Source organism: Microtus ochrogaster, linkage group LG1 (genome assembly GCF_000317375.1).
Source record: "Microtus ochrogaster isolate Prairie Vole_2 linkage group LG1, MicOch1.0, whole genome shotgun sequence".
NCBI lineage: Eukaryota > Metazoa > Chordata > Mammalia > Rodentia > Cricetidae > Microtus > Microtus ochrogaster.
The window spans coordinates 28,399,039-28,413,499 of record NC_022027.1 but is presented as its reverse complement, the minus strand read 5'-3'; the positions used below and the strand labels follow the sequence as shown (position 1 = coordinate 28,413,499).

Here is a 14,461-nt window from a genome sequence, read left to right as displayed (position 1 = left end):
TCCCTTTGTAGACCAGGCTGGCCTCGAACTCACAGAGATCCTCCTGCCTCTGCCTCCCGAGTGCTGGGATTAAAGGCGTGCGCCACCAGCGCCCGGCCTCTATGTAGTCTTAGATTCTCATTTTAGTTCCTTTTTTCACTTTAAAGTCTTGTTAGAGCTAGAAAATTTTTTCTCTAGGAAATGACTCTTCATAGGAGAGAAGATTCTCCCCAAATGACACAATTAATAACTGGCAAGGTTGTCTTCTATCTGATTTGCTCAGCTTTTGAACAACTTTGGGACTCCTTCTGTGTAAAAGCAGCATGATTCTGAAGTAGACAAGATGGCTGCTCTTGAACCTGTCTGCTGCACGGGGCGGGGTGGGTGCAGTCAGTAGAGTGGTTAAAAGAATGGCTTGCAAGCCAAGTTGCTGAGATTTGGAATTGAGCGTTGCTTTTGTCTGACTAGTATTTGACGTGCTCACCTTGGCTCAGGGTCTCTGTTGTGAGGAATGAGTACACATTTTGTAAGCTTGAGTATTACAGGTTTTCTACCATACCATTAGAGGTTTTTATTTTCTTTCTCTCGTTTTTCTAAAAGATTTTTTTTCATTAAAAAAATTCTGTCTTTAGGTATAGGCCTTCTGTCATAATTCCACACGAGCTGTCTTCTGATGGTTACTGCTTTGTCCCTTAGTTATTACACAGTGCTCTACTAAGAACAGGATTGCTAGTTCAACAGGGTCCAGCATAGCAGAAATTGTATATTAACTGGAATAAAGATAGGAGTTAGGAAGTCTTCAGACTGACACGTGTAGTGTATGTGTCACGCCCCCATCCATCCATCCATCCTCCTTTGGGTGCTTTGTGAGTTCCCTTCATGCACCAATGAAATTAACTGCAAATGTTGGTATGCATTCTCCTATGAAATGGACCTCGCCTGAGGAGTGAAGGAAGTCCAGCTAAAATGTCAAGCCTAGCAAAATAACAGCTGATGGACGTAGTTTTAAGGCTAGAGAAGTTCTTGCCTCTGGATGATTTCCTACATAGTTTATGGTAAAGAGGACCTCACTTCAACCATTCTAGGTAAGAGGCAGGTTTTACCTTTACATGTGGCATATAGTAATAGAATACAGCTGTCTTAGTGTAGATAGTAAAAAATAACTATAATTTTCATGCTTTATGAGTTTTTAGCATAGTTTTATCTCAAGTAATTTCTGTTTGTTTTCGAGACAGGGTTTCTCTGTGTAACAGCTCTGGCTGTCCTGCAGCTCACTCTGTAGACCAGGCTAGCTTCAAACTCACAGAGATCCTCCTACCGCTACCTCCCGAGCACTGGGATTAAGGTGTGTGTAACCACTGCCCGACTAGAATATTAGTTTAAAGTGTGTTACTTTTGTTTATGCTCTGGAACATTTGTTTAATGATGCAAAGATGTGTTTGATTAAATAAAATTCACCTGTGGTCAGTAGGTTGCATCAGCAGTTAGCTGACAGAAAGTGGTAGGGAGGAGCCAGGTGGAGCAGGGGCCAGGAAAAGCACAAGGGCTTCTGGAGAGACAGGAGAAGGAGAGGAGGGGAGCTACTTGTTCTTCAGCCTCTCTGAGGAGCAGAATTCCCCCTCAACCTTTGAGTCTTGAGTTCTTTAGAGGGACAGGGATTTAGTTAAATTCCTATCTTAGCTTTGAAAGAGTCAAGTTGGTGACTGAGGGAACAGGATTCTCTCAGGCTGCAGCTTTTGTGGTTTAAACCGTGGATTAAAAGGCAGCCACAATTACAAAAGGACAACACATTATGATTCTCGTTCCTGGATGTTCTGCAGTGTACATGCAATAAATTGAGGGAACTGGACCAGGTAAATGTTTTAATTGACTAAATGCCAGAGCAATGCGATGGTCTCCATCCCACACTAGTGAGTTGAATACTAACATTAACAAGACCCCTCCAATTTTTCTGTTCTTAGCCTTTGCATAGCTTTATTTTAAAGAGTATGTCATCTTCATCCATGGATACCTCATGTTGGAAAAGATAACTTTTCTTGTTTTCTTACCCTAGCAGCACTTCAGTTTTCTAACTCAGAAGTGCACGAACAGAGGTGGTATATACATGGCAAATATACCACAGTGTATTTGTCATTAAAGCCTCCTATATTTTACTTGGTAAATTTTAAACGTTTATTTATTTTTGAAACAGGCCCTCATTTTGTAGTTCTGTCTGGTCTATAACTTGCTGTTTACCTCCTCCTTAGTCTCCACACTGCCTGACTTAAAATACAGCCTTTTCTCCCTGCACACTGGCTTTGCCTATTGCAGGCCTTTGTGGCTGGCTACTGTTAGCATTTAACAGAAGAGAAAACTGAGAAGCATTGGTATCTTCCCACAGTTCTGACTGCCTTTAACTGCTACTTTCTGCTCATTCCAGCCTTGACCTCCTCAAACTCATGTTTCCTTTCTTGCCACTGTGGGCATTTTAGAATATGTGACATCCGCTGTCATGCTATGTCCACTGTGACATGCCAGGCAGTACACTTTATTGCTTTAACCAAATGAAAATACAACTTTCAAAGTAATGTTACCTGAATTTCATAGAGATAAACTTAGACTTTAATTTGTAAGATTGTACCCTCATACTATTTTTTAAATTATATGAATAAGCTGATGAAATTTAAAATGTTACATTTTTTGAAAGCAAAATATAGTGACTATTCTGTTTGAGGATATTTTGGAAACTTAATGCCAATTTAAAATAAAATGTTTGTCTTTAGTAATTTTGTACCTTAAGAGTGCTGTTCTTTAACACCTTCAATGACACTTATATTTACGGCATGGTAGGGCACACTTTCGTTAACTTCTGTGTTTAGTTAGATGAGTTCAGAAAATGAAGAGCTAATTAATATTTTTATTTATTTAGTTCTTTTTGGCAGCAAATTTTGGTTTGAACCTAGATTATTGCCATATTATTTCCTTGTTTAAGCACATATTATTGACCTGCTTTTTTTGGAAATTCAGTCAGTCTTTTTGAATCATTTTGTTTAATTAAAGGCATGTAAGTTCATTTTCTTAGCTAACGTGACCTGGATTACCTCCCGTTTGGTGTCATTTGTATTTTAGAGTGCTGCTCTGTCATTTTTTCATTAACTGTTTTTTTTTTCTTGGACCTTTTTTTTCCATTAAAGCAGAGGATAGGGATTGAGGACTCTCTTAGTGAAACTGAGGTTACTGACTTCTGTGTCTCAGATTTCTCATGTATAACAATGAGGTGATAATAGTTTATCCTATGGTGACAGTCTTAGTGCTTGGAGAGAAATACAATACTTGTTTAAAGGAAATACACGGTCTGGTGATTTCTTTTTCCTAAAAATGTTTATACTGCTCTCTAAAGCAGAAGTAGTGAACATAATTTAATGAAACGTAGTTGTTGTGCTATAGGAATCTCAGCATCTTCTCATTCACAAGATTTTATTAGGAGTGTGTTATATGCTAACCCCTTCCTTCAGGGGTTAGCTTTTCATTTGATACTTCATCACTTGCCATATTGGTGGCCTTGCCAGTGGTTCTGCCTGCACCAGAACGGCCAGGGATTTGAAGCAGAAAGCAAGCCAGTGTGTGTGTGAGCTGCAGGCTGTTAGTTCATGGACGTGGAAACCCTTGTCAGGTCATTGAGTAGTTGTTTTCCTTTGCTAAGCTTTGAGTTTTCCTGTTTTCTGTAGTTAAAATTGTTTGGCATTTGTCATGTGACGTGATTGTTAGTGAAGATGTATTGTTTCCAGGTGTTGTTTACTGTGATGTTTTCAATTTTTCAATTTTAAGATGGCGATATACATGAATTAGAGCGAACCAAACAGTATGTGAACGAAGCTTTTCAGGCAGGGGCTATGACATGCCTCATTTGTATCGCTTCAGTGAAGAGAAACCAAGCAGTAAGTATCACTCACATTTATATACTTAGTTTTTTATTGTACTTTCACTTATGTTTGCTTAAAAATTCATTTGACAATTTTATATATGAATTCATCTTCATTTTGTAATCTCAAAATTTAAGGAATTATCTCTAGGTAATATTTAGCAATATTGATATCACAAGCAAGTATTTCAATCTAATGCATGTGTTGTTTTTAGTAAAGTATTTTTTAGCATCTTAGAGATTCCTACAAACACAGAATGTTACTATGTGGTGCTGTGATCTAACCAGAGCCGAGTACATGCTAGGCCAATGATCTACGGCTGAGCTACATACTTTGCGTGGGTTGAAATAAAGATAGGCATGGTCTTTGCCTTAGAGGAACTAGCAGTTGATAGTGACACTTAAGGCTTATTAGCTTCTAACAGTGTTGGAACATTGTGGCCAGGGTCATTGGGGGAAAGAAAGAGTCAGACATAACTGATACTGTTGTAAGGAGCGCTTGCCTGATGGTGAAGCTATGGTAAATTTAAAAGGGCCTTAGTGAAGCAGTTAAAGAGAAGTGACAACTGAGCATGACAGACTCACCTGTGAGACCTCATTCTAATCCTTTACTGGTACAGCAGCCTTAAATCAGGTCTGATAAAATGTTTTGGTCATGTAGGGAGAAGCTGAAGTCTATTACATGGGTTGGCTAGGGCTGTGCAGCAGGGGCTGGTGTCCTAGTCCTCAGAGTCACATCTCCTTAGCTTTCTGTGATTCCAGCTCCTGTGTGTCCGCACCAGTGCTTGCTCTTTCTGTGACTGCTCCCACACCCCCTAACTTTTCAAGGTTGTTTGTCCTCCTTGGGAACTGACTCAGCCAATGTACAGGCTCAATGCAGCACTGAGGAGTTCATGTCTCCTGGAACAACATTCTTCCACCATCATTCCATTGGTGAATGTCCCAATCTCGTTAGGGTGTTAGAACAGTTTTACAGTTCTTTAAAGGGCTTACTGCAGTATTGAACTGCCGTGGCCTTAGTAGTAATGACTTCTACAAAATACCATTGTTTGGCATTTCTTCCTCCTCATTTTGTCCACTCTCCTCTAGGTAGGCATTTGGGGAATCAAAACTAAGGAATTAGCTGTTTCTTTTTATGTAATGCTGCTGTCTACATTATTTCACAGTACATGTCTGATTTCCCCCTCCCCCCCAAAAAAATAGTTGTAATAAGGAAGACAGAAGTTAGGGCAACTTTGTGGACGTTTTTTGTTTTTCTCCATTATTTCTATGTGAGTTCTGGGGATCAAACTTAGGACTCCACACCTTGCACAGTAAGTACCTTTAATTGGTGAGCAATCTCGCTTTCTTAAGCTTTTTTTTAAAAAAATATTTATTTATTTATTATATATACAATATTCTGTCTGTGTGTATGCTTGCAGGCCAGAAGAGGGCACCAGACCTCACTACAGATGGTTGTGAGCCACCATGTGGTTGCTGGGAATTGAACTCAGGACCTTTGGAAGGGCAGGCAATGCTCTTAAACCACTGAGCCATCTCTCCAGCCCCCTTTCTTAAGCTTTTATGTTGTATGTATTGTTACTTTTTGCTCAGTTTTTTGAATTTTGCGTAAGTGCTGGACTTACAGGATTTATATAAAAAAACAGGTTATTTATACACAGAAATTTTATGGCTAGAATCCTTTTCTTATATTCTTCATAACTGGGAATAATAGATGTCTAGCAATAAGAAATTGATGAAATATGGTACATAAATCTATGTGATAAGATATATAGGTATATTTGGCAAGGAAAATGTTTATATCATGTTATAAAAGATGTTACCGGTCAGCACCAGTATGTGTATTGAATATATATGTGTATGTATACACGCACATACACACACACACATATATAAATTAGACATCATTTAGGTTGTTACCTTTGTTTTTTCTTGCTAATTGAATCTGGGTGATTAATATTTTTCTTTCATATATGATACTCCTAAATAGACTTGTAAAGATCATGTCTTCTGTGATATTAGAAGGAGTTTGTTTTGTTTTCTAGTCTTTAGGTAAGTCTTGAACATCAGTGTGTGATAATCATTTTAAAGTATTGTATAATTAACAAAGAAAAATCATATATAATGCATTTTGACACCTTTGTCTTAGGTTTGGAGCTGCTCTGGATGTTTCTGTATATTCCATATGCCCTGTATTCAGAAGTGGGCTAAAGACAGCCAGTTTCTTGTATCATCTGTGACAGATGAGGATTTTGGAAAGAAAGATTATCCTTGGCCATGGTAATTGTTTTCTGGTTCATTGGATTTTAAGTTGTGGAATAAATGAACATTATAGATCAGAAAGTTGTATTGCTCGAAGTTTCAGTCCGTTTTGCTTTCCATTATTTGTCTGATTTGTGAAGATAGGAGACCTTGCTAATTTTCTCCTTGCAATTTTTATGTAAATGCTCGTATCTTTCAGTAACCAGCAAATCATTAGACTGTTTTTCCTGTGTGTTGTAGAACGGGTGTGGGTTCCTGTGTGGGTTCCTGCGGGTCTGTGGAAGAAGAGACAGGGCACTTTAAGGGTGATTTTAGCCTTTGCAGCAGAGGTCTCAGCTTCTCAGAGACAGTGCTCTTCCTTCACCTAGGACATTTTTATTTTCTCCTATGTACACTTTTAGTAAGTTGATTTCCACATCCCCAAAACATGGTAACTTCCAGAGGGACAATACCAAATGCAAATTCTCGATTAAGGACTATTACAGTGTGCTGGGGTTTTCCCCAAGTTTTACACAGGCTTTGTACCCTTGGGAAACACTCAGACATATTCACATGTTAAACAGAAGGTGCTAAAGACAAAGGGTAGATTAAGGCTCTGCTGACAGTCCCAGACAGCTGCAGCTGTGTAGGAGTTTCCCTACACCTGTGAAACTGTTCAGTTCTGCTTTCAAGGACTTAATATAGGAATCATTCAAAAGTTGTTACCTCTCTTTCCTCAAGTTCTTGTTAGTATACATTAGTGTTGGACTCTGTCTGCTTATCATCTAGTATATTTTGATTGTATGGTTTCCAGTTATATCTTCAATTTCAACATTACATTTGTGTATTATGTATCATTATTAATTTATCTAAATTTATTTTACCAGTTTTGTTTATTATTGCTGATTATTGGATCTTGGACTTCAGCTATTTTTTGAGGAAAAAGTGGAGAAGTAAAATCATTTGTTTCTGCTAGTCTGCAGTGGTAGATTCATCGTTAAGGTTAATTAAACATAAGCTCGAGGGGCATTGTATCCTTATATTACAATTTTTGTAACTGATTTTTTAAAAATTTATAAGGTAGTGTTCTTTTTCCTAATACCTTCCAGATTGTACAGGTTTAGGCCTAATAAAATCAGGTTTTGATTCATGTCTTCCTAATTATCATAAATACCAAGATATTTGTAAAATTGTTGTGGCATAATTTTAAAAAAACATTTTAGACAAGGACTTTTTTGTTATAATTCTCAGCAATCTTGGATTTCACCTGTTACCCTGAGAGGTGGAAGTTAGCTGAGAGCAGCCGTGAGCTCACACTGCTGAGAGGCAGAGCTGCAGCTCGAATCCTAGGATTTGTTCTTTCAATTGTAGCCTTTTTTATTCACTGAGTTGAGTGTGATAGACTGCTTTCTGTTCCAGCACATTCTGTTTGCAAAGACTTTAACCTTGAAGTCTATACGTGTTACTTACGGCAGAGGATTTCAGTGTTGGGTGCAGAAGAGAGCCAGGTGCCCAGCATCACTGGTTTTAGAGATTTGAGCTTCATCCTTTCTCACCTTTGCTCTGTTTGCTTCTGTTGTAAGCCGTGATTTTCCTGTAGAGGAGCAAAGTGTCAGTTACCAGAGTAATGGACTGCTACTTCTCTCCTAGGCCTGGAAGGACAAAAGTGTAATGTTCTGTGTAGTATTTCTCACGCTATTCCGAATATAATAACTGAAAATAAGTAGTTCTGTAAGGCCCTTCTTTGTTTACCTCTTGTCAAGATGTAACCAGAACCTGGTAAAAAATTATAATAAAGTCATTTTATTGAAATGAACTTATACTTTGTTCTAAGGTAAGTGCTTGTTGAGTAAACAGGATAAGGCCTTGATTGTTGATTTCCATCATTTTATAGTGAAACTACACATCACCCCTTCCAAAGTAGTTGTGTGTCACTGCAGGCGGGCAGTGGAGTGCATAGTCAGCTTCCTGTTGTCTGTGTCAGCGCAGGCGGGTAGTGTGACACATAGTCAGTGCCTGTTAACCATCTAAGTACATCCCTTACATAGCAGCTGTAAGAAAGTCATTTTCCTTTTAACTCTTGGAACAAAATGTCATTTATTTATAAACATGAGGTGTGGCATTAGTTTTCAGTTTTTACTTTAAAAATCATTCTGTTTAATTGTGCATGTGTGTGTATTGTTTGTCTCTGGATATGTGCACATACATGCTCTGCAGAGGTCAGCAGTGTTGTGATTCTCTGGAGCTGGAGTTAGAGGCTATTGTGAGCCACATGAAACTGATTTGGGCACTGAACTCGGGTCCTCTGTCAGAGCAGCAGAATCATCTCTCCATCACTTGTTTTTGAAATTTAATTAGGAGAACAAATGTGTTTTGGTTATTCTGAACATCAGCGTGGCGTTTATTTGGAAGTACAGCATGTCCTCATGGCAGTGAAAATACATTGATTTTTATACAGAACAGATTTAAATGGTGATGCACAAATAGTCTGATGCAGCACACTGACTGTTCCACAAGGCTTAGAGCATCTTTTAGGAATCATCTACGATGATCTCCAAGTGAATTTTTGTTATTCTTGTACCCAAATTTACTTTGATGTAAAACCACTCTGCTTTATCAGAGAATATAAAATTATATTTAAACTTTCCTTGATTTAAGTGAGCTTGAAATATATGTATTTTGTTTTAGAAATTGAACATTAGGAAATTCTCAGAGCTGGAGAAATGGCTAGTGGTTAAGAGTATTTACTGCACTCGCAGAGGACTCAGATTCGCTTTTAGCACCCATAGGGTGGTTCACAACTGTCTTCAACAGATTTCAGGGCATCTGATACCTTCTTTGGGTCTTCGTAGGCACCAGGCATGTATTTGATCCATATATACATGCATGCAAATTTTTCATAAAATAAGAAATAGATATGCCTTTAAAAAAAGGAAAATTAGGAAATTATTTGTTTGCATTTAAGTTTTCTTTTTTCTTTTCTGAGACAGGTTTTCTCTGTGTAGCTTTGGCTGTCATGGAACTTGCTCTGTAGACTAGGCTGGAGTTTTTTTCCCCCTCTTAATTCTTATTTGTTATATTCTTGCTATATTCAGCCTATTTATAACATGATTGCTTTTTTATTTTTCTTTGATCATGTATTTTGTTTATTTATAGAGTATATAACCAAACTTTAAGAAGCTGAGACTTACGTAAATCTGGGTGAATATTGCACATATGTAGTTTGTAGAAATTTTGTGGTTGTGCTTTGGATGTCTGTGCTTAATGAATAGCAACTAACTACAAGTGGCTATCTCAGGTTTTAGAAACATAAATATGGAAAAAAGTAATTGTTGCCAAGTTTTATGCATAGCTTCATCTTACGTTGACTGTTGGCTCTTGTATTGGGAGAGTATTAGTATAAAATAGTTCCATATTTCAGGAAATTATATTGTGCAATGATTGTAGTAAGAATTTATTTTTTTGCCCAACAAAATTATAGTCTTGTTACTGTTATCTCTTATGTTGCTTTTAGTGATGGGATTAATATTTCGATTTTTTTTTGTAGTCCAAAATGTAGATTTGAATACAAAAGATCAGAAACACCTAGTAGATATTATTGCTACTGTGGGAAAGTAGAAGATCCACCTTTAGATCCATGGCTTGTACCTCATTCGTGTGGCCAAGTATGTGAGAGGGAATTTAAACCTCCTTGTGGCCATAAATGTTTACTTCTCTGCCATCCAGGTGAGTTTCATATTGTATGTGTAGTTGTTTTTGATTGGTAGTTTGTTCTTAATGTTGAAGCACACAGAATTATCCAAGCTGAATTTCGATTTTGCTGTGAAAAGGGATTGCCTTTAAAAGTAGCAATGAAAAAAAGGATAGAGATTTCAGGAAAATGTAAATCTGAGATGTTTGGTGACTTTTAATTACCTCACCCCCTTTGTTGCATTCCAGGTCCCTGCCCTCCTTGTCCAAAGATGGTCACAACTACTTGTCACTGTAAGAAAGCAAAACCTGTCCCTCGCAGGTGCAGTGCCAAGCAGTGGTCTTGCCAGCTGCCATGTGGGCGCAAGCTGCTTTGTGGGCATCATAAGTGTGAAAATCCTTGTCATGCAGGTAAAAGAGCGGGCGTGGGAAACTCTGACTTTAAACAGAGTCAAAGCTGTCTTCATTGCTTTAGTATTTGTGTGCTAATGAATGATTGTAATTTTAGGAGACTGTCAGCCTTGTCCAAGAGTTAGTAGACAGAAGTGTGTTTGTGGCAAAAAGGAAGCAGAAAGAAGTTGTGCGAGCCCAGTGTGGCATTGTGATGAGGTAAGTGTTGGTGCCCTCTGCGAGTGGTAGGGTATAGACAGATGGCTGGAGAGCACACGTGCTTGTTCACCTAGCGGGGTAACAACACAAGCAGCTCTTCTGCAGTCGAGTATCTTACTACTGGAGAAAAAGTTAGCTTTTTTCCCCTCAAAATAAGTTAGTTGCTGAATTCTTAATTCAGTGTGTTGTTTTGCCCCTTCCCTTTCTCCACTGAGCATTAGGTTCTACCGTTCTCTTGAGATAATGCCATTGGGAAAGTGGAATTGTTATTGTGGGTTGCTTTTTCTAGCGTTGGACCAGGTATAGTACTGGTTAGAAGTCTGTGGATGGTCATACAAAGCTGAGGATACATCTGTCCTTTCTACATTTGTATGATACCCTCTGGTACACCGGAAATGAGAATTCGTATGTGTAAATGTGTACACATACATGACACCTGTATTAGACATAAAGCATAATAATGTGAGGGCATAAATGAAGGTGTTTGTGAGTACAAATGGGTTATGTTTTATACTACCTTTTTGTGTGGTTTTAATCTCTTGATGAGTGCTTTTATTTTAGGTGTGTGGAAAGACACTGCCTTGTGGTTATCATACATGTGAGCAAGTTTGTCATGTTGGTGCTTGTGGAGAGTGTCCTCGCTCCGGAAAGAGGTCCTGTCCATGTCAGAAATCAAGTAAGACTTGTTTCAAAGGAAATGAGCTATTGAACTCTGAGAAGATGGGGAAGAAATGTTCATTTATATTACTAAACCAAACAAGCTAATTTGAAAAAGATGTGTGCTATAGGAATCAAGCTACATGACGTTCTGGAAAGGAAAACAGTGACAGACTCGGGTTAGGGAGAAGGGCCGGCTAGCTAGGTGTAGAGGGTTTAGGGTGCTGACAGTCCTCTGTGAGATGTTATGTGCCAGTTCTGTCCATAGCCATAAAGTAGCCACACATGGCGTGAGCCTTCATATCACCTGGGAGTTCTAAGTAATTTGTCGTAACATCGTGAGGTCATGAGTTGTAACATTCCATCTCTTGGTACTGAAGGACGCTGTGCTACTGTTGTCTCTAGAGAACTTAACTTTTTCCTTGTTTCTAGAGCAGTATAGTAGTTGAGTAAGCTTGCTTGAGTCGTTTGTAAGACTGTTTTTACTACCTGTCATAATGTGATTGTTAAGGTGAGTTTTTATGGTGTTTTAAGGTTTGTCTTTTTTTTTTTTTCCATCCTTTGAGACTGAACAAATTTAAAAAGAAAATTTTGTATATATAGAAATCCCTCAGAGTTTTATGTTCTCTTACTCATTTCTCTAGCTAACAATTTCTGAAGTAGTTTAGTCATAAAAATGCTTGTTTAAGCTGGGCACTGGTGACACACGTCTTTAATCCCAGCACTCGGAAGGCAGGGGCAGGCGAATTTCTATTAGTTCAAGGCCAGCCTGGTCTATGAGAGCTAGTTCCAGGACAGGCTCCAAAGCTACAGCAAAACCATGTCTAAAAAAAATGCTTCTTTATAGTAATTTGTGTATCAAATTTCTTCATAAGAAACAAGCTTGCCAGGTATGGTGATTTACACCTTTAATCCCAGCATGTGAGAGGCAGAGGCAGGTGGATCTCTGAGTTCTAGGACAGCTTAGGCCTACATAATAAACTGTTTCTCAAAAAAAAGAAGAAGAAGAAGAAGAAGAAGAAAGATAAGCTTGCCAGTGTTGGCAATGGGAGCAATAGACAGGAGAATTGTGAATTTAGGTTTAGTCTTGCAGAAACATTAGGAATTATTTTTGTTAAAGTTAATTTTTTTTCTAATTTTATGTTGTTATAAAGTTTTTATAGTTCAAAAAGGGCTGTCATTCTTCAGAAACTAAAGAACAGGGGCCTTTGTTAATGACTCACTAATGATGTATCTTGTTTAATGTTGACATTTTGTCTGCTTTCAGAGTTTTCTTTGCCTTGTACAGAAGATGTCCCAACTTGTGGAGACAGCTGTGACAAAGTGCTTGAGTGTGGGATCCATAGGTGTTCACAGCGTTGCCACAGAGGGCCTTGTGAAACCTGCAGACAAGTTAGTTGTGTCCTATACACTTTCTTTCAGGAGCTTTGCATCAAAAAATGTCAGAAGAAACTTGTTTTCATACACATCTGTGTCATTGTCTGTGTATCCAATATTTATAGTATTGATCAGGAAATCAAATCTGAACATTACTCTATTGTTTTCCTTGGTACATGTTATAATGTTCTCATTTGCAGAGTTCAATGTGCGGCTGTTTGCCATCAGAAGTTAGAGCTCTGTTGAATTCAGCCTAGTTGCAATGGGAACAGTCATATCTAGATTTGACACTGTAAACTTAAATATGTACATTGTTTGATTTCAACCATACTACTCCATTAACCAGCTGGGATACTAAACACTCCACTTGTCTCGTACCGAGATGAGATGGAGATGGTATGGTTGGAACCACCTGTAAATGATCCTGTAATTTGTTTTGTTTTGTTTTTAAAGCATTGTACTTTATTTTGATTTAATTTATTATGTATATGGTGTACTGCCTGCATATATCCCTTCAGGCCAGAAGAGGGCACCAAATCTCATTACAGATGGTTGTGAGCCACCATGTGGTTGCTGGGAATTGAACTCAGACCTTTGGAAGAACAGGCAAAGCTTTTAACCACAGAGCTGTCTCTCCAGCCCTGTAATTTGTTTGTTAGTTTTACTGTTTGATACCAGATTTCTACTAAATTTCATAATTAATCCAAATATGAGGTTTCATTTGGAATAAAGTAAAATAAGTGTTTTAGAAGACCACTTTGGTTTATTTTTTTTTAAAAAAAGACTTATTTATTATATATACAATGTTCTGTTTGCATGTATGCTTGCACTCCAGAAGGGGGCACCAGACCTCATTCCAGATGGTTGTGAGCCACCATGTGGTTGCTGGGAATTGAACTCAGGATGACTGGAAGAGCAGCCAGTGATCTTAACCTCTGAGCCATCTCTCCAGTCCCTAGTTAGTGTTTAATATAAATTTGTTACTAAGATTTTTATCCGTCCAGCAAAATTGCTGTGTGTTGCAAAACATTAAGTCAGTTTAACGATGTTTCTTGGTGCTTGGCCTAGGAGGTGGAAAAGCAATGCCGTTGTGGAAAGCATACAAAGCGAATGCCATGTCACAAACCTTACCTTTGTGAAACCAAGTGTGTTAAAATGCGGGACTGTCAGAAGCACCAGTGTAGGAGAAAGGTACGTGTGATAAACTTGCTAACCTGATTTAAGAGTTGAAATTTTCCTTTTGGGTATGTGATAAACTGTTTTGTTTCAAGTATTCAGGAGTATTCTTTGTTTTCTATATCAAATAATAGTAAATATTGTAGATTAAGAGTTTTTATTAGTGGGAAATCATGCCAGTTTTCAAATGTGGTGACACGATGGGTCCATCACTCAAGAGTCCGAAGCAGAAGGATATTGAGAACAACCTAAGCTCATATAGCATGGCTTTGTCACAAAACGCCAAAGACTGTATGTAGTCTCTGACTCACACACTAACTCTGAGCTTGGGCTTGGGGCAGTTTTGTTTTCTGATTGAAGACATCATTAGCAGTTTTAGAGTGATAGTATTTGGTGGTTGATGCCTAACAAAGGTTAGGTGGTATATTAGGGTATTTATGGCTTTGAAGAGACACCATTACCACAGCAATACTTACAAAGAAAACATTTCATTGGGGTGGCTCGCTTATAGTTCAGAGGTTTAGTTCACTGTCATCATATCAGGAAGCAAGGACGTACACAGGTACTGGAGAAGGAGCAGGAGACAGGAAGCTGTCTAAAACACCGCGTAGTATCCTGAGCATAGGAAACCCCAAAGCCCACCCCCACAGTGACACCCTTCCTCCAGCAAGGCCATATGTCCTCCAGCAAAGCTCCACTCCCTAATAGTACCACTCCCTGTGAGTTTCTGGGGCCAATGGCATTCAAACCACCACAGATGGTAATAGAAATTAGATGGAGGCCTGGCTTGGAGTGAATCTAACTCTAGTATTTTGTTGGGTTGTATTTTTT

The 14,461-nt window shown here is 38.4% G+C and overlaps 1 protein-coding gene across 2 annotated transcripts in view; it reads left to right on the top strand.

Moving 5' to 3' along the window:
- Nfxl1 (nuclear transcription factor, X-box binding like 1) overlaps positions 1-14,461 on the top strand; it is a 39,970-nt gene that overhangs the window by 4,443 nt on the left and 21,066 nt on the right. For both annotated transcript variants that reach the window (XM_005359326.3, XM_026785251.1), the window contains exons 4-11: positions 3,787-3,896; positions 6,030-6,160; positions 9,669-9,847; positions 10,061-10,222; positions 10,320-10,420; positions 10,982-11,096; positions 12,345-12,469; positions 13,523-13,645. In XM_005359326.3, coding sequence (XP_005359383.1) covers positions 3,787-3,896; positions 6,030-6,160; positions 9,669-9,847; positions 10,061-10,222; positions 10,320-10,420; positions 10,982-11,096; positions 12,345-12,469; positions 13,523-13,645 — 1,046 coding nt within the window. The remainder of the gene's footprint in view (positions 1-3,786; positions 3,897-6,029; positions 6,161-9,668; positions 9,848-10,060; positions 10,223-10,319; positions 10,421-10,981; positions 11,097-12,344; positions 12,470-13,522; positions 13,646-14,461) is intronic.